We start from the raw sequence: 25,890 nt of genomic DNA on the forward strand, positions 1-25,890 counted from the left end.
ACTCTCCGGAGACCCCCTCCGCACTCTGTCCCTCTCTTCTACTCAAAGGTCATGGTCACAAAGCATATGCAGATTTAAACTCTATTAGTCCAATATCTAGGTGAGCTCTGGCCAAAGCTCTTTCTTGTTTGGGAGGGTTTTATGGTGAGAACTTCCAGGAAAGCCAGCTTCCTTCCACAGCCAGTCTCTGGATGGTTCTCCTAGAGGGGTACCAATCCCCTGACCAGCTCCTTGCCCAGAGTCATGCAATAAAAATTGCAGGAATGTCCAGGAATTCACACTTACCCGTCCAGTGTACCTTCTGTTCTCTTTCCTTTCGTAATAGCATCCAAGTGGAGCTTAAGGCTGCCCAGAATTAAGGCTCTATGCTCCACCTTCCTTGTAGGAGGTGTAGCTGTATGATCAAGTTCTGGCCATTAGGATGTGAGGGAACACACTCTCCAGTTCCGTGCTCCATCATGCTGGCTTAGCACAGGTGGGAGAGTAGGCCACCATGAACCATGGGGCAGAAGGCAGCAGCCTGGAGATTGCAGGGCCACAATACAGAGGAGCCAAGTTCTCCAACCCTGTGACATGATCACATTTAACTCTGGACTGGCTGCATTCTAACAGCTGCCCGAGAGTGCATTAAACTTTCATCTTATTTAAACACTGTCATTTTGATCTTTGTTTCAGCCAAACCTGTTCCTCCAAATAGTACAGATTCCCCAGGGCAGGTACAGGGAGTTTCCTGGCACATTTCCAAGAGCCTTTGGCTTGCCTTCCAGCCCTGACTAAATGGTTATTTCTTCTCTCTCGCCTTTTCAAGACAATACAAGGCATGAGTTAGAAATCCTTACACAAACACTTGTCCACAGAATGCGGGCATCACGGTCACCTAGAAACTTAAGACCAAGATTTCGGTACTAACTTCCCAGGGATTCAGATTCAGGTGATACAGAACAATTCTTAAAATCTATTTACAGAAGCTCTCCATGAAATCAAAACATTCGACCATGTCTTCTGTGTTGTAAAGTCCATGGGGATGTAGAGATGCGTGTACAGACGAGGCTTCCTTAGGAGCTCTCCCCCCATTCCCTGCCACTGCTTCCCCCATAGGACCTTGGTGTGTTTCTCCTTCCATGCAGGAGTTCCTTTGCACGTCTATGGCTCACACCCCTGGGGCAAAGCTGCTCTTTTCAGGTCAAGCACCTCCAGGGATCATCTTCCACCTTCCAAACTGGACCCACTTTAAACTTCTTGACTCCACATGGCCTACACAAAGGTCGTTTATTCAGCATGTATTATTACAAGTCAAAGTTATTTAAGCAAAGTCAAGAACAGAAGACTCCTAATGATGGGACCAACGACAATCTTCCAGCTTTATCTCCAACCTCTACCTTCCTCCCCTGCATTTGTCAACACTATTTCCCCTTGCCTGGAATGCTCTTCCAATCCTGGATATCTAGCAACTCAAACTCAGTCTTAAAGTCTCAGCCCCAGCATACAGTGAAGAACTCTAAGTATGGTTACTACTCCTGACACTGGTGAACTGTCAAAATCTGGCAGGAAATCAAGCTTCATAATTGTAAACAAATAAATCTTTTAACACCTGAGGTGTTTCATGGTCTACATCTGCAGGCCTTGGGGCAGACCTGCCTAAGGTGACACTTGACCGAGCAAAAAGTCCCTCTATCTCAGTAATTTAGTCAACATATTAGGCATTCACGCAAGGGCCAGAGGACAGAAGATGAAATTACCCTGTGGCAATTGGCTTACATCTACTATGCGATCTGATTTCTTGTACAGTTTGGTACCTGGTGCCCAAGTGTTCAGGGAGTCCTGGCTACACCACTGTATGGAGCCATACTCCTGCTGACCTTGACCTTTTTGATTTATGCATGCCCCTGGGGTCTTCCTGTTTGGCTTCCAACCCACTATTTGCCTAAAAATCCAACTTGTACATGTGCCCTGACCCTGACCCCCCAAAGCTAGCCTCAAATGCCAACTCATCTTCCATTCCCATCCATTCCTGGCTTGACTTGGCTCTCGGTTTGGACTTGAGACCACTTAAATCTGAGGAAACAGTGGCCTGATGAAGCACTTTGATGCCCACAAGAGCTGTACAGCAGTGCCTATGGTTCACAACACCAAACCATGTATGTAAAATTTTGGTAAATTCTTCTCACAAATATAAACTAGCAGCAATAATAAAGAAAGCAGGAGGAAACTTTAGGTGGGGATGGATAAATTCATGGCCTAGGTTGTGATGGTTTTACAGGTGCCTACTTGCCTCCAAATTCACAAAGCTGTGTTAAGTATGTACAGATTTTTGTTTGGCAATCATACCTTGATAAAGTACTTTAAAAAGTGGGGGGGCGGGGATAAAGAATTGGAACTATTATTACTGCCTGCCCAGGGGAATCTAGAAAGAGGCCCTCAGTTCATTGCTCTGAGTACATTTAAGAGTTTTCTGGTGGCTCATTTTCATTTGCTAAGCAAGTGCTCCCCAGTAACATGCAAATGAATAACAGAGCTGCCCTGATATTCAGATTAAGCAGCACGTGAATCACTACAGAATACAGGCTGTGCCTACTGGTATGTAGATTATTGCTGCCCTTTTTAAAAATTTAATTAAAGTGTTTGAACATTATCTCATTTTAAAGATCTAGCTACCAAGGCTCAATTAAAATTCCAAGTGTCAAAGTGAGAAAAGCCCCAAGTGGAGATCTAACTTCATCCTGAGTTTTAAATGTATGAAAACAGTTGGACATTTTACAATCATAACAAGTCCTCTTGGAGATGGACATTATTACCCTACAATCAATTCAAGATGTTTTACAGTCCCACTGCCAGCATGTGAAACCCCTGTGTACCTCTCATAAGGAGCTGGTTATAAGCTGATAACACTCACAGCAAAAGAATGAATACATCCACCTCTTCCCCAACCTCATCACTATCACATTAAAGTTCAATCAGGCACTTGACACATCTTACTGTAGTAAGGGAGCCTGAGGACAAGACGCTCAGGGGTAAACCCTAAGCAATGACACTAGTCATTTATACGCTACAAGCAGCCGGGGGTGGGGTGGAGAGCAGAGTGGAAGGAAGGAATAGAATGCCATACCTTTTCCATCATGACTAGAGCTGCCGTTTATCCCTCTGCCTCCTCCCCTTCCCTCCTCAACCCACACATCCTCAGCCCAGCAAACTCCTTCCAGTCCCAAGTCAAATGCCTCCTCCTCTATAAAGCCGCCCTTGACTTCTCCCTAGAAGAGTCATTGGCTTCCTATCAGGGCTTCCACAGACCTCCCCCCCACCCCCATTCATTCAATACACTGGTTGGGCACCTAGGAGGTGCCACACATTGTTCAAGGTGCTTGGATGTAGCAGCAAACACCACAACTGAAGTTTCTGCACCTGAGTTGCTCATCTCACAGTTGGGGATTGGGGAGTAAACGCTGCCTAAGATGGTGCTAAAGTTTATAAATACATACAGCAAGGTGGTGAGGATAGAACGGGGTGGGGGGGCAGTTTTACAGCTGTCAGGGTAGGCTTCTGTGACAAGATGTCAACACAGGAAAGGACAGGTGAAGGAGGTGGGGAGTGTAGCCTGCAGAAGGGCATTCTTGGACAAGGGAATTACACGCAAAAGCCTTGGAAGAAAGGCAAGAGGGAGCTGGATAGGTTTGTGAAACATCAAGGAAATGACTGTGGCTGAGTGACAATGTAGGAAGGGGGACAGGAGATCAGAGGGGCAGGCAGGGGACAGAGCATTTAGACTTGTAGCCATGCAACTCTTTGGATCTTTTCCTGAAGCCATCAAAGGGTACAGAGGAAAGAAGCAACATGGTTGCTGTCCTTGTTTTGTTTGGTTTTTTTTAAAGATTTTATTTATTCATGAGAGACACAGGCAGAGGGAGAAGCAGGCTCCATGCAGGGAGCCTGATGTGGGACTTGATCCCAGGACCCTGGGATCACACCCTGAGCCAAAGGCAGATGCCCAACCGCTGAGCCACCCAGGCAACCTGGGTGCTGTCCTTGTTGATGGGTCCATCCCCCCAAAGGCAGATCTCAATCTCCCCAGCAACGACACAGCACCAGGTTTTATAAAAGCCCTTTCATAACTCTTCAGAGGAAGAGTACAGAACAAACAGACCCTGAACTGGCCACGGGCATCCTTGGGCACATAGGACCGGCTTTCATCCATCCATCCTTGGGAAAGGATCAGCCTCCTAAGTTCTGCATGTACCCATGGTTACCACACATCAAGTTGTATTCAGAAACGTCACCATTCTCCAGGCTCAGAAATAAGCATTCGTTCTCTTCCAAAAACAGAACAGCAAGAGTCACTACCAAAAACACCGGCTCAAAATTCTTGGCCCATCCAAACAGCATTCAGTACTGTTGTGGGGTTCGAGTTCCATTGCTACTAAAGCTGGATTGAGGAGCTCACCTCACCCTCAGTAATCCCCACTCGAGAGCTTCCTGAATAGTCTTTCTGGAATAAGCTCAAGGGATCACACAGATTATTTCTTCTTCCCTGAGGTACCATTTAGCCATCATAAGCAACTCTTAGAATCCCCCAGGGTACTTTGCAAAATGAGATGTTATGTTGAACCCCTGGAGTTACCACATTTTAGAGCCTTTGCTAAAGGAAGTGGGAAAAGATTCCCACAAATTCCCATGGCTTTTCTCAAGTTTAAAGTGTCTGATTTTTTTCCAAACAATCCATTCACTTTTCTGATTTCTGGGAACCACGCTGGCTTAAAGGAAGATTATTTGGTATCAATAAAGCCTGTGTATGGTGTTTCTCATGGCCTAGGCAGCTCAGGAGGGATTTTGCTTACCCTTATTTGAAACTTATCAAGTCTCATCTGACAGTTTATAAGCAGACAGTGCCCTTCTTCCTGCCTCTTGAACTTGGCAGGTGGAGCACACCCCAGGCACCACCCTCGGGATGCCAGCAAACACGGGCTGGGCGCTGGGTACCTTTGGAGCCTTTGAGGAGCAGCCTTCTTCAGCAGGCATCTCACTGCCAGCCACAGGGAGGCAGAGGGCAAGCATCAATGACTAATGAGACATTTCATCTGGTTCAACTGCATCAGGCCTCTCTTGGGCTCTACCTGCCAGTTCTTGACTCCCCCGATCTATTCTACGTTCAGGGTCTTAAGACCCTGAAGACCTTAAGACTCTCCAAGGCTGTTAAACTGCTTCATTCCATAGACAGCCCACGGTGGCCTTGAATCTATGCTGTACACACATTATTTCCTAGTGTTAGTTAGAATGCTAGTTCAACCAAATGATATTGAATATTCCCCAGGGTGTTCCAGGTTAAAATTCAGGAAAAGCCATGGTAACCAAGCTTAAGGAAGCAATACAATACACGGGTTAATGTGTTGAGGAACCAGACACCTGGGTGTGACTCCCATTTCCATCATCTTACCACCTGGAATGACCTTTGACAAAGTACCCAACAATCTCATCCATGAAGAGATAACAGAACCGATTTTATCATTCTGTGAGGATTCAAGGATATACTTGAAGTGCTTAATATAGAGCCTAGTACCTTAGGATTTTAAAGAGCCTTTAATATGCTATTATTATGATTCTCCAAGCAAGAAAGGGAGTTTCCTCTATCCCAAGTTTATGTAATCTCATACCTTTGGTTTTACAAGGCTACCTTACAGGCCATTGGTCCCTGGAATGTATTTGGGATAAGTCCCACACTAGTCAGTGATGTGTGCCTTGAGTCAGGCTGGAATCACAAGCTCAACACGGCCAACTCCATAAAACTAATTACTCCCATGAAGCAACCCTAGAGGTAAGAGATGAAGAATTACATTTAAAGAAAACAGTGGGTCAAAATCCTTAAGAACCTGTTCGGGCTCTACTTCAAATTCTCAGGCTTGGCCTTTTATTCTGGCTCTACTACTTTCCATCTGCAAAACCCTGGACAAATTTCTCAACCTCTCTGAACGGCAGTTTTCTGATCTCAAAGATGAAAAAAATACATTATCTAGGGGGTGACAGGGACAAAAGGAGATACTGAAGGTCAAACAATGGCACGTTCTAGATATCCATTTCTCTCCTTTCACTAGGGTCTCAAGAGGAGTGGAAACGGAGTCTGAGAGCAGTCACCAGGAACGGTAGTCAGACCAGTTTCTAGCCAAGATTCTCTAAAACAAAAGCCAAAGAGCACCAAAGGAATTCATGGGCAATTTTACAAGCAGAAATGTCAGAAACTGCTACAGAGCATGCCTTCCTCTGGTTAGTTTGAATCAAAGTAACTCAAGGCCCTGAATATACAGTAACCAGAGAGAAACTACTGCCTGTTCCCAAAGAGGAGAGCCAAGCACCCAGAGTCCAATTAGGGCAGAATGAAAGGAAACAAATGGCCCAGCAGTGGGGATTTTCACTGTTCCATTCAATCTCATGGGGATCCGTTCTTACAAAGTCAGTTTTACTGGACCAACAAGAACTATGCAGCCCAGGTCTTCAAGGCCAGTTGTCACAGAAGAATGTGTTGTCCCCTTCCCCATTGGTCATGAATACTTTCTCAAGATTCCACAATTTCAGGAACTCAATCTTATCTTCCAGACTAAAGGTTACCCCTAAAGTCAGCCAGCAACGCCTTCTCAGGCTGGGATTTTAGAAAAGGTGGTGACCACGGCCCCAGGAAAATGCAAGGTCTTTGAGGTAACTCATGGAAAACAACCCAAGGCAGGTTCAGAAATAAATCCTGCTTGGAAGGTGTAGTATGTGGAACCCACGGAGCCCTCAGCTAGTTCCAGCTCTGTTGCTCTCCTACTTCTTTTCTTCCCTCCTCCCTCCCTCAATTTGAGGAGCACCAATTGCAAACCATGAGTCCTGATCTGGCTGCCTCTGCTAGCAACAAAGATGCCAGCAGGGTATAGGAATCCTCTGCACAGCCACTTACGACCTCTAGCTCTGAAGCCACCATCTCAGCAGATCCCTCAACCACATTTGTAACACCTCACAGGTACCCCAATCCCTACAGAGGGGAGCTGCCTCTCCAGGGGCTACAGGAGCCAGGTGGGCATCACACAAGGCTGAAGTGGGCTGAGAGTCAAGTCATTCCCTTGAAATCAGCAAGTCTTCACTTTTAATTAAAACCCAAGTACAAGAACTTTTTCTCTGAAGTCTACATTAAAACACAACATCAACCAGCACATGGCCTCACAGTCATGCCAAAGCCATCAGGACAGGTCAGGACTGACAATCTAAGGAACGCCTATGCTATTTTTCCATGAGAAGCTAGAAAGCTGAATTTTCTAGGCCAAATGATCCGATTTATAAGTGTCAGCAACTAAGTCAGGATTTTTTTTTTTTTTAATTTTCAGCCGATGAATACCATACGGGTCATCGTAACATGAGGCAAATGAAGCACTTGGGCAAGCCAACTAAGGCCTGCCGTTTGAGGTTTATCATAGAAGGTAAAGTCCACGCTCCCCAAATCCTGGAAGGCTACCGTTCATCAGGAGTTTGCCACTGTTGCTCCTTGCAGTTTCTGCCCTGTGGGCTGCACACCCACCCACCAAGAACCTCCTCCTCCCACATACCGCATACTCTCCCATCTCTGTGTCAACATGGTCTTCCTGGGATGAGACCCTGTACCTCTCAGGAAAGACCATTATTAGCTGGAATAACTTTGTTCGGGTGGTCTCCAGATGACTAGATAACGTTTCAGGGAGTAAACTGCCAATTCTATCCTACAAGGCCATGATCATTGGCAACCAATTCAATGAAGGGGGTGGGTCTAAACAAACTGCACTAGTTGAATTCATTTGTTACACAAAATTATCTAATTGTAGTTTCAAATTATGAAGTTATTTTGATTTCCAAGGAGCAGTTCTCACGAATGGGCAAATTTTCTTGGCATATGGCTGGTGCTCAATAAGGGATTTGGGACCTAAAATTATATGGCCTGTATAAATATCACACCTGGCCATTTAGGAAGCACTCTTCTATGCAAATTGTCAAGATAGCTATTACAGTTGGCATCTCATCTAGCATCTAGAGCTGCTTTCCTCACCCTCAGTTTACAAAGCTTCATACACACCAGCCCTCAGTCTAGCCTTTGAGCACAGCCGGCTGGAACCTGCTGCAGGACCACCATCCTTCCAAGTCTCCACTCCCTGGGACACTCCTCTTACTGATTTCCTCATAGGCAGCTCTTTCCTAGGTTCAGTTTTAAGTGTTCCATCCTCATAGAGCCTTCTTTGGTAGCCTCTCTTCTCCACTGACCTATCACTCATCCCTCCTCTGTTCTATTTTCCTCCTTGACATTTGTCATTAGGTTTAATTTTTGTCCACGTTTATCTGACTTGCCCCACTAGAATGTAAGCTCACTGAAGACAAGTCACTTGCACGTTCTCTTCACCACTGCAGAATCCAGTGCTCCCAACCCACAGATTACTCATCAGTTACTGATCTGTGTCACACATTAATGAATTCCAACCTGACAGGTAAGGAAGAGGAGGTACAGGGAGGGGCCTGACCAAGGGCTCTTGGGTTTTCATGGACGGAGACCTGAGCCATGTCTTCTGACTGGGGACCCAGCAATCCTGCCACTCCACCACCCTCCTCAATGGACTAAGAGTCTGGAAGTTCCACGCAGAACTCAAGCCAGAGGGTTAAATCTTCCCTCCGTGACAAGGCTTAGCCATCCACATTTCCCTCCACAGAGCCAAATGAATGAATACCTATTACCCAGACGTTCAAGTGTTTCACAACTACCAATTCCAAAGAAAGTCAAAGACGACACTTTCAATTCTCTAGAATTCCACTGAACTCAAGTGATTTTATGCATAAGTATTAATGAAACTGTGACTTCTTACTAAAAAAAAATAAAGGTTAATGGCTACATTTGCTGTTTTTCCATTTCTCAGATACCAGGCAATCTAAAATCTAATATGCATATATACAAGCATGAGCAATTTGCCCAAAACATTATACTCTATTGCTATGATACTTCTGGTCTTCAATTAAGGTCAAAAGTCATCGGAACAGCTTCATTTCTTCCGACAGAGATTTAAATTTTACTTAATTAGTGTATTCCTGAAAAGCCTTATTTCCTTGACAGGAGATCCTTCCACTCATTTTCATTTTTGTCTGAAAATTACTACTTGCTAATGCATGCACACTATAGCCTTGAAACTTTTCCCTCGAAGCTGCGTCTATAGTCTGCTAGGTGTAAAAGTACAAAGGATAAAAACCCAGATTTCAGGTTTCTTATCTACTGGAATTGAGAGGAATCTCTAGATTGACCTTTTCAGCTTTTAGCTGTTTCCTCCAAGAAGCTGCCTCCCGTTCAGAAGCAAATGATCTCATTTATCAGAGACCATTTCCTATTCTTTATTACCCTCTAGCTTTTCTAGATTTTTATTCAACTAAAAACTAGAACAAAATAAAAATCAAGAAGCTATGAAACAGTAGCATAGGGATAAAAATAGATATGCACCCCCTACCCCTCCTGCTTAGGACAAAGTACTCCCAGTAGGCTGAGCTAGAACCTTTGGCATCACCCTTGACTCCTCTGTCTGTTCCTCAACATCCCACATTGAACTATGCCCAGCTCACCCTACTTCTTAGTTATCTCCTCATCAACTTCCCTCCATCTGCAACACCATTACCTGACCTAGTCTAGGGACCTATCCTCTTGGCTACAACCTAGGCTCTTCACAGCTGCAGCAATGTCCCACTGGCCACCTTTGGTCTCCAATTTTGCCCCCTCCATACTATTCTCCACTAAAAGCCAGTATGATCCTCCAAAAAGCAATCATGCCACTGCCACACTTCAATCACTTCCATGGATCCCAGTTGCTCTAGGAAAGGCCAAATCCTTTTAACTGCCTATAAAGCCATTCACCATCATGCCTCTTACCTGACTCTCCAGGTTCCCTTCTTTCCACACCTTGCTCCTTCTGCCCTACCTATGCTCCCCCCACCCTCCATTAACAACGTGTTTTCCTTCAGTTCTTTCGAGACATCACTCATCTCTTGCCTCTTCATTCATGCCACATCCAGAGCCCTCTGACTCCTCTTCTGACTGCTTTCTAGCTTTATTTTTCCCCATGAAGTATAACTCTTAAGGGGCAGACTTCCCAACCCCTTTGGGCAAAGCAAAGTACCCTGCACAGTGTTGAATGATCTTCATCACTGTGTGCCTCACAAATATAGTCCAGCATGTAGCACCATGCAACATTTATTGTTTTTTAATAATAAATTTATTTTTTATTGGTGTTCAATCTGCCAACATACAGAATAACACCCAAGGCTCATCCCATCAAGTGCCCCCCTCAGTGCCCACCACCCAGTCACCCCCACCCCCCGCCCTCCTCCCCTTCCACCACCCCTAGTTCATTTCCCAGAGTTAGGAATCTCTCATGTTCTATCTCCCTTTCTGATATTTCCTACCCATTTCTTGTGTTTTCATTAATACTTCCTAAATGTTGAAAAGGCTAGTCTAACCTGAATATGGGGTTAAATCCAAAGCCTCTAATATTATTTGGAGTATTAAGACTCATCTGCACTACTTCAAAAAGCAGCATGGCTAAAGCTGCAGGAGGGTGGGATTCCAACATCAATTTTATTCCCTTCCTTCTCAAATGGAAGCCGTGTATTAATAGAAAACATCTACTTTTTTTTTTTAATTTTTTTTTTATTATTTATTTATGTAGTCATACAGAGAGAGAGAGAGAGAGAGAGAGAGAGAGAGGCAGAGACATAGGCAGAGGGAGAAGCAAGCTCCATGCACCGGGAGCCTGATGTGGGATTCGATCCCGGGTCTCCAGGATCGCGCCCTGGGCCAAAGGCAGGCGCCAAACCGCTGCGCCACCCAGGGATCCCGAAAACATCTACTTTTTACATACTTCTTATACTATTTCTTCTTGGAGAAAAGGATTAAACATTCAAGTTTATGTAAAAATTTCAATTACTGGAAAGGTGCTTTTTAAGGTTTATTTTAGAAGGGGAGAGGGAGCAAATGAAGGAGCAAAGCCAGGGGAGGGCAAAGTCAGAGGGTGAGAATCTTAAGCAGACTCCATGCTGAGCAGAACCTGACACAGGGCTCAATCTCGTGACCCTGAAGTCACGACCTGAGCTGAAACCAAGAGTCGGACACTTAACTGACTGAGCCACCCAGGTTCCCGGGAAAATGTCCTTTTAATTGCCCCAGGAGCAGATTCTCTTGGGCTGGCTTCACCAAACCATGTAATACATGTTTAGAATTTCCTCCCCACACCTCCTACCTTCCATTCTGCTACTCAATTACCTGAAAGCATAAAATACTGGTAAAATAAGTCCTTCATAAGAAGGTAAACCCACTTAGAAATTACAGAATGCATTCTGCTAGGACAACCCATTATTTTAGATTATAACAATCTCTTGATGTGAAAACCTAATCACTATCTCAAACAGCGAGAAGGTCTCCCAGTACCTACACCCTTTCCACTCCTGAAGTATCTGAGGAAAAACTAGTAAATAGGAAAAGTAGCCATGAAGAGAGAGGAAAGGAAATGACATTTGTTGAGGGCCCTGATAGGAGATGTAGGAGGATTCATTCACCCAAGTGTTCCTTGGAATCAAGGATTCCAGGACACGGTAACACATACCTTCACTTTACATGAAAGGACACGGAGGCAAATTAAATTCAAAGCTCACACATCTGGTAATTAATAGTCCTGCGTTGACTTCCTGGCTGTATCTGGCACTGAAGTGGAAAGTTGTTTCTACCACAAGAACTCTGGAAATTAAAGAAACTTTGTATTTCCAAAGATACCATTTTATAAGGAGGAAAAAACCAGAAGTGTCCCCTTAAATCTCCTGTAACTGTTCCACAAGAAGTTTTCTCAGATTCCTTGCTTTCAGCTTCCTAATTATGTTTAGATTTAATTTCATCTGTAATTTAGGGATAAAATTGAAAAACAGAAGACTTACCACTATATCTTAAAGATTTGCATACACTGGCAGGACGGACGTTCAATTAGATTTCATCTATGTTAATTAGGCTTTCCATTTAGCAAAGCTCTGTATTAACACACATGAATCAGGAAAAATAAACACTAAATCTGCAATGATAAAAATCTATATCTGCAACGATACTAAGAGTTCAGTAATACAGATTCTTCTTTGTTGCCCTTCCAAAGTGCTCTATTGGTACCACCCACAAAACAACCCCCAAATTACAAACCTAGAACAACAGAGTGCCCATTACATAAGAGTATACACTTCAATTGCTACCTGCAGGTACACTTTTCAATCGCCCTTAAGTTTTCCATTTTCTTTCATCTACTCACTCAAGATCTTCATGGGAACTCAACTGACTCCATTACCTAGAAAGTTTCCACATATTGCTGGGCCAAGAAGTTCACTCCTGGTTTAAGGCATCACAACCTCCCAAAATGATCCACTTCTGGCTGCTGGATTCCCACTAAGTAAGAGGGATGCCTGCCTTTGGCTAGAAAAGAATTCAGCTACTGTAAGAATGCTCTTTTGCCATTAATTCAATAACGGCCTTGCCTTAAAGTAGCCAGAAGCCTAGTAGAAATTGGATCATCATTCCCAGAACAGTAAAGGCAGTTTTCCGGCCCACAGCTTCAGAAAAGGCAGTTAGAGGCTTCCTTCCCATGGAGCACCTGACGGCTGGGGAGTGTGTTCAGATTTCATCTACTGCTCCCCCATTATGCTTCAGCAGCAAAGGGGGCTTTTGACTAGAAACTGAACTCTACCAGAAGGCTTGCATGATAGACATACGTTTTCCTTTAACCACTGAAAAGTAACTTTATTGCTTATCTGTCCTCTCCTCAGCATCCTGTTTTCCCCTTAGGATCAAAATTCCACTTGAACACCACAATCATCATGGGTTGGTTTTTTTTTGGGGGGGGGGGGGGTGGGCGGAGGGAAGATATTCTATTAGGTATAAGAACTAGGCTAGATGTCTTACAAACACCACTAATCCTCACAGAAATCCCAAGGTATTATTCATTTCAGTCTCCAGATACCAACACCTTCACCTTTTTTCATGTTCTTGTACGATAAGTAGTACATCTGAGGCAGTATCTGTGCCTGGGACAATATGTTTCATGTGAACCTTTGAAACTGGTCATGAAATTTCTGACTACCCTGAACCAGGGATGGAGAAAATGAATCTTTGATACACTCCATTTTTTTTAAGTGCATACTATGTACCATAAGTGTACTACACGTTAAAGAAAAAATATATATCCCTGTGACACAGTCTCTCACCTAGGCTACTTTCCTAATTTGGGCACAGACTACACTGGAAACATCCCAAAGAGCCAAAACCAAGGCTGCCTAGTGATTCCAATGCCCGTGTTCTCTCATCTTGGCACAGTGCTAGGCCAAATTCCCTCGTACTGGCCAATGAAATGTGGTATGGATCACGCAGGACTTTTCCAGACCTGATCCTTCGATCTACCCTAGGAGAATAGGACAAGATTCTAATCATAGAAACTGAGTCTATCTCCCAGGTCATAGTTCAAGTAGAAAATGAGTACACATAGGAATTGAGTAACATGCCTGGAAAGTGTTACGTATGAAGCTGTATCTGTATGTATCTACATACACACCCGAGCTACCCATCCATTTATATGTGCCTCCACTATTTAACATGTACAAGGTCACCAGAAAAAAATTCAGCCATCTCAAATCTATAAGCCTCACAACACATTTTTTTTCTTCAATAAAAGCAGAAGTCACATATTATAAAATTCTCAGTGACTATACACTTGAATATTCCAACTTGGATCGAAGAGGAAGTCAAACTAAATTAAGAACTGCAGAAAAGTACAGAAGGATAGCAGTGGCAGTGGGCTGCATTTGAAACAATACTCAAGAAAACATGAAGTCTTCAGTGATTCTACTATACAAAATACTGAAAATATCCAAGAAGCTACTAAAAATACACAGAGTGATCAAAAAGGAGGGGAAAAGCAGAAATCAATGAATTTAAAATGAAAAACAGACTTGACCAATAAAACTAAGAACAGTTTCATTTAAGAGGCCAATAAATTACACAATCCCATGATAAGCCTGGCCTAGAAGGAAATACATGTATTTCCCATTACAAATTAAAGCTATAACAAAATATAAAAACAAAGAGAATGTGAGTCCAATTATCTGCCCCCAAAAAACAGGGCTCAATGAAAGGATTTTAACGTAAATTTGTAAAAGAGCTTAAAATTACCTAGAATACCCTAAGAGATGGAAAACGAACATTTTAATGGTGAAAGATTTCTCAGCCTCCCCTAAAACAAGTATTAGCACATACTGTTTTCAGGCAGATTCTTCTAGAAACATTTATGAGAGAGGTATTACCTCTCTATATTTAAAGCCCAGAGTAACTCGAAAAGCCTTGAATTAGCTCACACAGAAAAACTTCCTCTCTCGCTTGTTAATGAGTTGATGTGTAAGGAGTTTAGTGTCAAGCATTTAGGACAATGCTTTTTATAACTACTTAAAGTAATACTAGTTACTACTATTTTAATATTGTTGAAAAAATCCTAAAAAACACCATCAGTAGAAGTATTGAAGGATTTTTCCCAGGAAGAGTTCAACATTACGGACTCCGATGTGATTATGTTCGTTGCATGTTGTCCCCCCTTTCATCATATTATCTCAAAAGGTACCCAAGAAGAGGAATAAAATGTAACCACCATTTTTTTTTTGTTTTTCAGTGTATCAGAAGTAAAGCTAAACCTCTTCACATGAGGACAATATATATATTTATAAGATGTCTGGTAGTTTTTGATCAACCTATCAAACAGATTTGGGAATACATTAAAGACCAGATTGTCTGCAGTCTTCCTGTCTTTTGTTTTCTTTGTTGTTGTTGTCTTTTTAAAGATTTTTATTTATTTATTCATGAGAGACACAGAGATAGAGAGACAGAGACACAGGCAGAGGGAGAAGCAGGCTCCATGCAGGGAGCCCCATGTGGGACTCGATTCCGGGTCTCCAGGATCACACCCCGGACTGCAGGAGACACTAAACTGCTGCGCCACCTGGGCTGCCCATCTTCCTGTCTTTTTAAAGGACCTTTCAAAAGGTTTATTATTCTTCACTATTACAGAGATTCTAGGCAATGGAAGACAAAAACGGAATAGCTGATAAAAATAGGAGAAACATTTTCAAAAATACAAAATTGTATCCTTCAATCAAGGAAGATCACCCAAAAAAAAAAAAAAAAAAAAAACCAGAACATAAAGCTCAAAGGCCTGGCACATAGTATACAATCAATAAATGTTGCCTTACAAAGTGGGGGGTGGGAGGAAGGCTACTCCACATAGCTTAAAAGGTAGGCGGACATCGGATACCAAAACCAGAAAAAAGCCATCAACAGACCAGTAGTTTTTTTTTTGAATATGCTGTAGGAGTTCTCAATAAATATAGTATCAAGTCCAGGAAGATATAAAAAGGATTATCTAACATGACTAAGTGGGATTTATCCCAGAAATGCAAGCTTGGTAGAAATTCCAAAATTCAATTAGTATAATACACATCAATAATAGAATAAGAACATGATCCTCTCCACAGATGCAGAAATAGCACTTGAGGAGAAAAAAATACCATTTCATGAATAAAAATAATAATACACCACACCCCACCAACTAGGAATGGAAAAGAACTTCAACCCAGTTAAGAGCATCTAATACACAGCTAACAGGATACTCCATGGTGCAAAATGGAGAGTTTTCCTTCTTCAGGTCAGGAACAAGACTAACCCGTTAGTACCACGTTTATTCAACACTGTACTCCACGTTCTAGTCAAGCCAGTTAGATAAGAAAAAGAGACAACCAGGTAGAGAGTTTTATTTCTTTCTGTCCCATTTGCAAATGACAAGATCTTAGATATGTTAAGAGAAATCCACTAAAACAACGAATCAAACTAATGAAGTCCTCAAGTCTGCAGGAGAGGAGGTTCAACATAGAAACATCAAGTGAATTTCTATAAAGTAGCAATGAGCGAACACAGTGAGATTATAAAGATTCCCTTTATCATTTTTGATGCCATTATAATAAAATTAACAGATACCATGCAAAACCTATACTCAAACTAACACTTTAAACTTAAACATGACTTAAAATGGAAAGAAATTCCATGTTGGCATGGAATTTCCAGGATGGCAATAATCCCTAAATAAACCTACAGATTCCACATAATCCCTTTGAAAACCCAGCTGATACCTTGGTAGATATTAAAAAGCTGGTCCTAAAATTCATGTAGAAATTCAAGAGGACTGGAATATCCAAAACACTCTTGGGGGGGTGGGGCTAGAATGCTCTCACTTCGATTTCCAAACTACAAAGCTACAATCATCAAAACAGCACTAGCATAAGGACATAGATCAACAGCATAGAATTCTTCCCATTATAGTCAGTTGATCTTTGACAAGGGAGCCAAGATAATTCACAAGGGGTAGGGGTGGGTCCTCCGTACATGGTGCTGGGCCAACTGGTTCTCCACAAGCAAAAAGATGGATTTGGACCTCTCTACTTCACATCATATAGAAAACATTAAGATCAGAGATTTAAAGAGCTAAACCTATAAAACTTTTTAAGTCAGTCACAGAAGTCTTAGTAGCTTCAGAGTAAACAATTTCTTAGAACAAAAGTACAAGCAAGGAAAAAAAATAGGTGTACCACACATTTAATTTAAAAACTTTGGGCTTTACGTGACGACAAAGTTTGAAAAAATATAAACCCTACCCAATATGGGGCGTGCATATATAAAGAACTATTACAAAATCCTAAAAACCCAATTAAGAGATGAACCAATAATCTGAACAGATATTTCTCCAAAGATGATGTTAAGCAGGCCACAAAACATGAAGATACTCAGCATCATTCACCATCGGGAAATGCAACTCAAAACCATAATGAGGCGTCACTTCACATCTATCAGAATGGCTGTATCAAAGAGACAGACAGGAACTACTAACAAAGATGCAAAAAACCTGGACCTGTCACACACTGCTGGTGGAAATGTAAAATGGTCTGGAAAATAGTCTGGCAACTCAACAGTTAAACACAGAGCTCCCATTTGATCTAGCCATCCTACCCGCTCGTTACATACCCAAGGGAAGACAAATACACGTCCACACAAAAACTTCCACGTGGAATTTCATAGTTGCATTTGTAAAATTCAGAACTGGAAAAAATTCAATGTCCAACTGATTAGGTATATCCAAACAATGCAATATTGTGCAATTCAAAAAAAAAAAAAAAAAGAACTACTGACACACTATCAAAATCAAAGAACCCTGGAAACATTCTAAATGAAAGCTAGTCACAAACACCACATATTGTAGGATTCCATTTATATGGAATGTCTGAAATAGGCAAATCTACAGAGCCAGAAAATACACAAGTGGTTGCCTAAGGCTAGAGTGCTATGGGGAGATGGTTGAGGGACACCCTAAGGGTATGGGATTTCTCTTGGAGGTAACGGAAATTTGTGAAGGGTGGTGTTGCATACACAATCTGAATATACTAACAAACAGTGAAATGCAAAAGTTTTTTTTAAATTATCTAGAAACCAGAGAGCCCATCATACCTCAATTGTGGCAAATACATATTTAATTCATCTGGATCTGAATCCTACAAGGAGGGAGGATCACATAAGAAAGAACCATGAAGCGAACCAAGGAGTCTTACCACCCCCCAAGTCAGATTGTCAGATCCCAGACAGATTCCAATTTCTCTATCTAACCTATAAGGCCCCTCCAAACCTTGGCTACTGAATCAAGAGCCTCAAATTCTTGACCATCTTCTACACCTGCTCAGATTTCCGTGACCAAAGTCTCTAAGACTACTTGCTCCTCTAGGTACTATTGCTCTGTTAATTAAGAAATCTGAAAAGTGATTGAGGATTCTCTCCTATTACAGATGGGAACACTGCCAGCTTACAGTAGCCAAATTCTATATATATATGATCACATATTCCTTTTACATTCCAGGCCTCCATTACTAGGTAAACATCTGCCTAAGTGTGTTTCTTTATTACCCATAGCCAATGCATTACCGATTCAGCCAATTTTTTAACTCTAGCCTTGATTAGACCAGAGAAAGCTACCACAGAACTTCAAGGGGGAGGGGAATTTTCCATTTCCTTATGTTTATTATTGAATCAAGACCTGAGGTTTTGGGGATCCCTGGGTAGCTCAGCGGTTTAGTGCCTGCCTTTGGCCCAGGGCGCGATCCTGGAGTCCCGGGATCAGGTCCCACGTCAGGCTCCCGGGATGGAGCCTACTTCTCCCTCTGCCTGTGTCTCTGCCTCTCTCTATGTCTATCATGAATAAATAAATAAATCTTTAAAAAAAAAAAAGACCTGAGGTTTTGTATTACAATGAAAAATGATCAGATAATTCACTATCCAATGATCCTCCGGTTCTATTAGAAACCTGTGAGGGAAAAGAAGGTGGCATCAGATGACCATGTGGCAACACAACTTTTATTCTTAAATTTTAAAAAAATGTATTTATGTATTCATGAGAAACACAGAGAGAGAGGCAGAGACACAGGCAGAGGGAGAAGCAGGCTCCATGCAGGGAGCCTGATGAGGACTTGATCCCAGGACCCCAGGGTCACAACCCGAGCCAAAGGCAGACACTGAACCAGGTGCCCCTATTTTTAAACAGAGTTAAAAAAAAAATCCAGAAGAGATACCCAGAAGGAGCTTTAAGATTTATGCTTAGTCGAAAAGAAATAATGTGTACTTAGGGGCTGTCCACTTCCCAAGCCCCATCCTCCTGCACCCCCAAAACAACCCTGCAGGGTAGACCACCTCCCTTAGTTCAGGGACATTAACCAGTGTTTCAGAGCTAGAACTAGACCTCCAGCCTCCATCAGGCCAACTCCGCAGTCTGCACTCTTTCTACTACTACAACCGTTGCCATTCCACTTGCTTCTCACTCGCCTTGGGAAGTTCCCCCTCTGCTTTAATGGAGATTAAAGATCTTCTATGTTCTATTCTGGGACACTTGTATGGCCCTCAGACTGAGGCGGCCCTCACACCCAAGCCCACCGTGTTGCCCCAGTGGGGCAAGCACACGACCCTTCCCTGTCTGTGAAGCCGAGACCAGCCTGACCCTCCCCCTTTGAGTAACAGTAACTTCGACACCTTCTCCCAGTGTACAGAACACTGGGCCTCTAACCCGCACCTGCTCACCAACACAGCCACCTCGCTCTCTCTGGGCTGACCCAGAAACAGTCAAGTTATTATGTTGAAAACATCCTCCAGAAGGATCAGAGTCCATCACATCCTTTCAAGGTGGAGATCAAACTTAACCATTGAAAAAAAAGAACAGTTGATCCTCACCTCTGCTGAAAAGGTACAGGGAGATCCTCTGCCCCACTCCAGACAAGTTGGTCTCTTCTCTGCACCTCTCCACCCCACCCCCTCAAAGTTGTATTTTCCTGCATGGCTCCGACTGCCCACCCTCTTCTTGGTAAGTCCTTCTGCCTCCCTGACCTTCCAGAGCTGCCACTCTATATGATCCTCCTTAACCACTGACCCCATATACCGAGTTGCCTTCATGCAGTTCTGCTCTTAGATAGGTCAACCTAAATAGGTAAAGGAGGGTTTAGCTGAATTCAGGTTCCCCCACAGCAGACTCTAACACATGAACCTGAGTGCAATGATTTAAGGAAGTGCTCCCAGGAGAGGAGGGGAAGACGGGAGCAGGACACAGAAGCCTCAGCCTAATCCCAGGGAGCACTGGAGAGTTAATCAAGCCACAGAGCTGCTCTGGCCTTAAAGCCTCCAAGGCAAAGGGAACTAGGTTTCCATACTTCCACAGTCTGTCAATCACTGGCTACAGGCTGCCTGGGGATAAGTGACCCCTCGGACACTTCTGTTTTCTGTACAGTGGCTAGAGGCCAACAGGCAGTGCTCTGAGGAAGGATCAGGGTCAGCCTTCAGAAGTACAGCTCACAGAAGCCAGGCAAAAGGCACACAAAACCTACCAGAGATCAGAGAAAAGGGACCCAGCAGGTCTGCTGCAAGGTCATGGTAGGGCCAGCTTCACAGGGACACAACCAGTGTAGCTGTACAGGGTCCTGTACTCTGAAGGGGCCCACTCTGCTGTCACCATCTTGAAATTCCTGATGATCTTGCCTTTGACTTGGTTTTCTAACTCAAGTCCCATGGGAGAATGGAGCACACACCCTGGGAGCTTCTGTTTCTGGGCAGCCCTGCCTTCCTCCTCCCCAGATAGATTCTCCATCACAGACTTGGCTGCTCCCTGGTGTCCAGGCTCACCTGCGTGCATGAGCTGGAATGTATTGTCGATGGACTAATACACTTAGTATTAAAAATTAAGATCAGGGCACCTGGGTGCCTCAGTGGTTGAGCATATGCCTTTGACTCAGGATGTGACCCCAGGGTCCTGGGATCAAGGCCCACATCAGGCTCCCTACAGGGAGCCTCCTCCTCCCTCTGCCTATGTCTCCACCTCTGTGTCTCTCATGAATAAATAAAATCTTAAAAAATAAAATAAAATCAGCCAAGAGGTTCTGATTCAAGATGGCACTGTTGGAAGATCCTGAATTCAACTCTTCCCACAGACATGCCGAGTCTACATCTACATATGGAACAATTTCCTCTGGAAAGAAACTAGAGTCCAGCTGACCACAGTAAGCAAACAAGGGAAGCAGCATCCACATGGAATCAGGTAAGAGGCTGGGACAGAGCCTCACTATAAAGCCTACCCCCGGCATGGAGACCCACAATCATGGGGGACCTTCTGGGAGAACCCAGAGCTTCCCCCAAAGGGCTAAGGGTTTGAACTCCACATTGGCCAGCTCAACTTTTAAGACCTGTTCCCATGAAACAAGCACCCAAAACATCCAGGAGCTCCCATGAGCCCCCTAAGGTTGTTATGATCGGAGAAACTGCTCTTGAAGGGCCCCTGCACTCCAACTCCCTGGGTCAGGGCCCAGCTCAGTGGCAGCCCACGTGCCGACGTGCGGACATTGAGTGAAAACAGCTAATTTGCTAATGCTAAGCACCGCCCTGAGCAGTAGGCATCTAATTTAACACATGCAGGAGCCTGCAGGAACACCCTCCAGGACAAAGAACGGGGCGGGGGGGAGGGGGGTGTAGACATCTTCATGCTCCCCCCTCTGCTGTGTTCCAGCCAGCAGCTCACACCTCCCCCTGCCACACTCCTGAGCACCCCCTCGTCCCAGAAGGGAGCTCTGACACTCACCTGGCACCCCAGTTCTTATAGCTGCTGCTCTAGAGACCGGGGAGGGGGCAGTTGTTGCATTCTAGGGGTCCCATGGGACTGTAACAATGGGAGTAGGGTCTCAGCAGACAACCCCCCCATCCCAGGGCACTGCCCAGACAGCAGACTGAAATATACTGCCAAGTGTTTTAGTAAAATAGGCCTATTTGTTGGTCCAGGTGCTTTGGCCTGGGGGGCAGGCTTCTGGACTGGCCCACTTTAGAGATCTACAGACGACGCTCTCAGAGCGGAGGCTGGTGGACAGTCTTAGCCTCTCCCTGGCTGCAACTCCCCGTTCTCTTTGAGGAAGCCTTAGATGATTATTCTATTTGGGAGTTTAAGGTAATGCTCTTTCCTCAGACTTAAAATCTTTATATGGCTCCCCATTAGATCAAGCTTCAACATGATCTAGCTTCTACCCACCTCTACAGCACCACTCCTCCCTGCCCACCCTGAACTCCTCGGCTCCCTCTCCCGACACAATGTGCCAACCACTGACCCCACATTTTCCTTCCCAAAATCATATTCCAATTTCTAGAATGCCATTCTTCCCACCCCTTACTCTTCTCTCAGTCCATCCAACTTCTTTCAGTGGTTCCCTTTATAGAACCACAATCCTTTCTGAAGCCTGCCTTAGCTTACCACAACCCTTCAGAACGGACCATTCCCTTTATTCCTTAAACACACATTTCTACCATTCCATCTAGAATACTTCATGAAATGTGTCCATCTTCCCCACCAGTTTAGGAGCTCCTTAGACCAGAAATTTTGTATTCCTCACCTTAGTATTCCCAGTATCCAGCACTGTCCCTGCATAGAACACACACATAGTAAATGTTTCCTGAAGAGTGTTCAGTGTAACTTGCTTGATAACCTCAAGACAGTAGGACAGAGGATATGGGTTCACAGGAACCAAGTCGACCAGAAGCACAAGATAGGCAAGACAGACTCAGGAGTGGTCCCTGGAGAGTCAACAAGGAAGCCACTTTGCCCAAAGTAAGTTCTTAATGCAAAGAAAATTCATCCACGTGTTCCAACAGCAACAAGGCCTCCGCTAGCTGCACGCGCTCTTGGAGATACAACCTCTCAATTCCAAGCCATTGTGGAGCCCATTGATTCTAAGCACACGTTCAAAAGTACAACTTACCTGCGCTCCAGCTCTCGAATGGAGAGTATCACTCCTGAAGTCGATGGCTTTTGCTGTACAGTGGCCAAAAAGGTGAAGTCACTCTTATTCCGGAACAGCTGGATTAATTTCTCACTCACATGAGGGGCTGCATGGATCTCTCTTGCTGTATCTGGGAATCAAGAAGGAAACAGAAGAGGATAAAGAACAAGGAGGAGGAGGAAGAAGAGGAGAAACAGATACAGAAGGAGAAAAGGAGAAAAAAATGTCCAGAGGAACAAGGTTGCATTTTTCATCACCACCACCCCCCCATCGCAACTTGCCAATATATTTTGTTTTCAGGCATCGCCCACCACTGCATACAGCAGCATTTATTCGATGCAAAACTCAGGAATGCCGCCTGTCACTGTACCCACTTGTCACTTTGACAAGTTCACAAACGGCCAGCCAGTGATTTTCTGACAAATTTTGATGGGACACTGAGCAATGTGGCCTGCTACGAACAGATTAAGTTGCTGTAAAAAAAGGTGAGAGACAATCAGATGAATGGATCCTGAATTCAAAGAATCGTATGTTTAGCAGGACCCAATGCCACTCAGCAGGCTTCTGTTTCACTTTCCCCGCACGGACTCTGTTTCTTCTCTCCACAATGCCTGGAGGGGAAGCCTGTCCTGGCTTGGTACCCAGCAGAGATTTACCCATGTTCGTAACACCAGACAACTCCACTTCTACTTAAATACAAGGCAGGTGCATGAGCCATAAGGGTGCCTGGAATTTCTCTATCAACATGGAGTGGGTCACTCTGCTCGTGTAATATTAAAGTGAAGGCCAATTCAGCAGGCCTATGAGGCCCACGAGTCCAGCTAATCCTGCTCCTTGTTCTCCAAATTCCACATAATGAGACGTTCATCATTTCATACTCAGACCCTCCCCCCTGACCCCCCAATTGTGATATACTAAGGGTTCTCATTATTTTACACCTTCCTTCCTCAAATCAGAAACTGGCCACCACCAGAGCAGAATTAAAGAAAATTATTCAGAGGATGACTAACGAACTCCAAAGGTGTGTTTGGCTCCTCCACTCATGCCCCGACCTTACTGTCTATAGAACTACTTGGTTATTTCTCCAGGAGTCTGAAAAACAAAGATGTTCAAAAGCTGTGTGACTCGAGGGACATCGCAGACTACATGGATCTTGAAGACCCACATCCTAAAGACTGGCTTCTAATGGGGGCATGGAGGGAATCCAATTCCTGACCTTGGGCCTCAGTCTTCTCATCTACAAAATGGTGTGGGGGGGGGGCAGGTAAACTAGGTGACTTCTAAGGGCCTCTCCATCTTTGTATAATTCTAGGAGTTGTTGTTTGAAGTTTGCAGCACAGAAAAGAACACCACAATCTTCCAGCTGTAGAGGTCTAGGCTGTGGAAGGCAGGCAGCAAGGCTGCTCCTCTATCTCGGAGGCACCTGACCCATCAGAACATCCTACCAACATAAGACCTACCTAGGACATTTGCCCTTCTACCCAAAGACCTTCGCTACTCTGTTATGTGGCAGGCTTTTAGCTTTTGTCAAGGGTCAAGAGAAAAGAGCCACTTAGGGAATGCTCCTACACCTTCTACCAAATCTCAGCCAAAGACATTCTAGAAGAGTCAAGATCTATTAGATGTATGAAGTAATCGCTCTGTACACTAGAGATCGACAAGTGTTTGTTAACATTTTTATTACTACTGGGTACAAATCCTAATAAATTCCACCTAGAATCTGGTGCCAGAAAAAAAAAAAAGCAAGCACCCACATTTGGTTCTTGAGATTAACTTTCATGTTTATTTTTTCCCCTTTCTGTTGTTTCCTCCTTTGTCCATCTACTAGGAACTGATTGGCAGCGGTGACCCAGAAAGCTCACCAGAGGACTCTGAAGCTTGAGCCCAACCCAAAGGGGGCAATGATCAGTCAACCACGATATCCATAGCTCTTTCCCGCAGCAGGCATATAAATGAGGAGTGTCCTCACCTCTCGCTCCAGTTCTCTAGGACATCGACCCAGTTCCATGGCCGAGGACACTCAAGTGCGTATCTACCACACCAATGTCTCCCTTAAGCAACAGACACATTCAATATCCCCAGTATCTCCACGTGAAGGTCTAATAAGTGCTTCAGATCGTACAGGCCCAGGACAGAGCCCTTGGTATCCTGCCCCATACAACCCTTGATTTTCTTCAGGAGTTTTCAGGCTTAGTAACCGGAACCACCCAGTTCAAGCCAAAAAGACCAGAACTTGTCCTGGAGGCTTATCTTCTACCCTCCAGATCCAATCTAAGAGCGAATCACGAGGACTCCCACATCTAGAGTCTGTCCACTTCCTGCCAACACCACTCAACCTCCTGTCCAAGCTGCCATCACTGCTCCCCGGGGCACCTCCAACAGCCTCCTGACTGGTCTCCCTGCTTCCATATCGTCTTGCCTTTCTCCCTTCTTCAGAGCAGCCCAAGAGCTCATTTTAACACCTAAAATCAGCATCCTTCCAGTCTCTTGCTAAAAACCCCTCTGTCGCTTCCCAGCCCTCCCAGGATTAAAAAAAAAGAAAAGAAAAGAAAAATCCAGGCTTTTTGGCATGGCCTGCAGGGTCACACACCAACTGACTTGCTGACATCTCCCATCCAATGTCACCCCCAAGCCCACTCCTGCCTCAGGGTCATTGTACTACTCTTTGCCCACAGAGCTCTTCCCTGCTCTCCCACTCCTGGCTCCTCCAGCTCTTACTGCAAATGCAGCCTCCTGGTCACTCCCTCCATTAATGCCCATACACCACTCTGGTTATTTTCGCCTACCACTTAATTATTCTAATTGGTTTTTTCCTCACATCACTCATGATCTTGTTTCATGTTTGTTTTTACTAGATTTCCTTTCTTTCCCCTCTAGAGGCTTCCGAAGACAGGGACCTACCTCTTCATTGCTGTCTCCACACAGTTCTCAGTGCCTGGCATAAAACAGGTACCCAATAAAGACTCACTAAATTTATTTCCCTTTTCTTTTTATCATGTATATTGTTATTTCAAGGAACCACAAGTATTTAGTCAGAAAACAATAGGATAGCTTTCAGAAAAGACATGGATACGTGTCAAGTGTCAGTGGTTATAAAACAAAAGAAAAGCACGTTCAGAGCCAATTGGGTCCCTCCGATTTACAGGACATTGCACAGTCTAATCCAATACAACCCCAAAGCTACTCACCCAACCCCCCTACAAGACAGATCATTTCCTCTGCCAGCTTCTCATTTCTCTTCATAAATGATTGGCACGTTGAAATAAAGAGACCCCATTAGCACTCACCAGAGTGAAATGTAAAAAACATCTATTTTCATACATGGAGACTTTATGTGCATTCGCATTTTCAGAAAAGCTCTTTCAAGTAAATGCTGACCATAATTCAGCTGCCAAAAGAAAACCAGAAAGTAATTTCACTTCTTACAACAAAGAGGCAGGGATTTTCAAGAGATTGAAGACTACCAAGTTT

At 44.0% G+C, this 25,890-nt stretch overlaps 1 protein-coding gene across 2 annotated transcripts in view; it reads right to left on the reverse strand.

The window, feature by feature from the left end:
• The window catches only part of NELL1 (neural EGFL like 1), an 812,163-nt gene that overhangs the window by 709,540 nt on the left and 76,733 nt on the right, over nt 1–25,890 (reverse strand). For both annotated transcript variants that reach the window (XM_041729681.1, XM_041729680.1), the window contains exon 3: nt 22,399–22,549. In XM_041729681.1, coding sequence (XP_041585615.1) covers nt 22,399–22,549 — 151 coding nt within the window. The remainder of the gene's footprint in view (nt 1–22,398; nt 22,550–25,890) is intronic.

Source organism: Vulpes lagopus, chromosome 15, assembly GCF_018345385.1.
Source record: "Vulpes lagopus strain Blue_001 chromosome 15, ASM1834538v1, whole genome shotgun sequence".
Lineage (NCBI taxonomy): Eukaryota > Metazoa > Chordata > Mammalia > Carnivora > Canidae > Vulpes > Vulpes lagopus.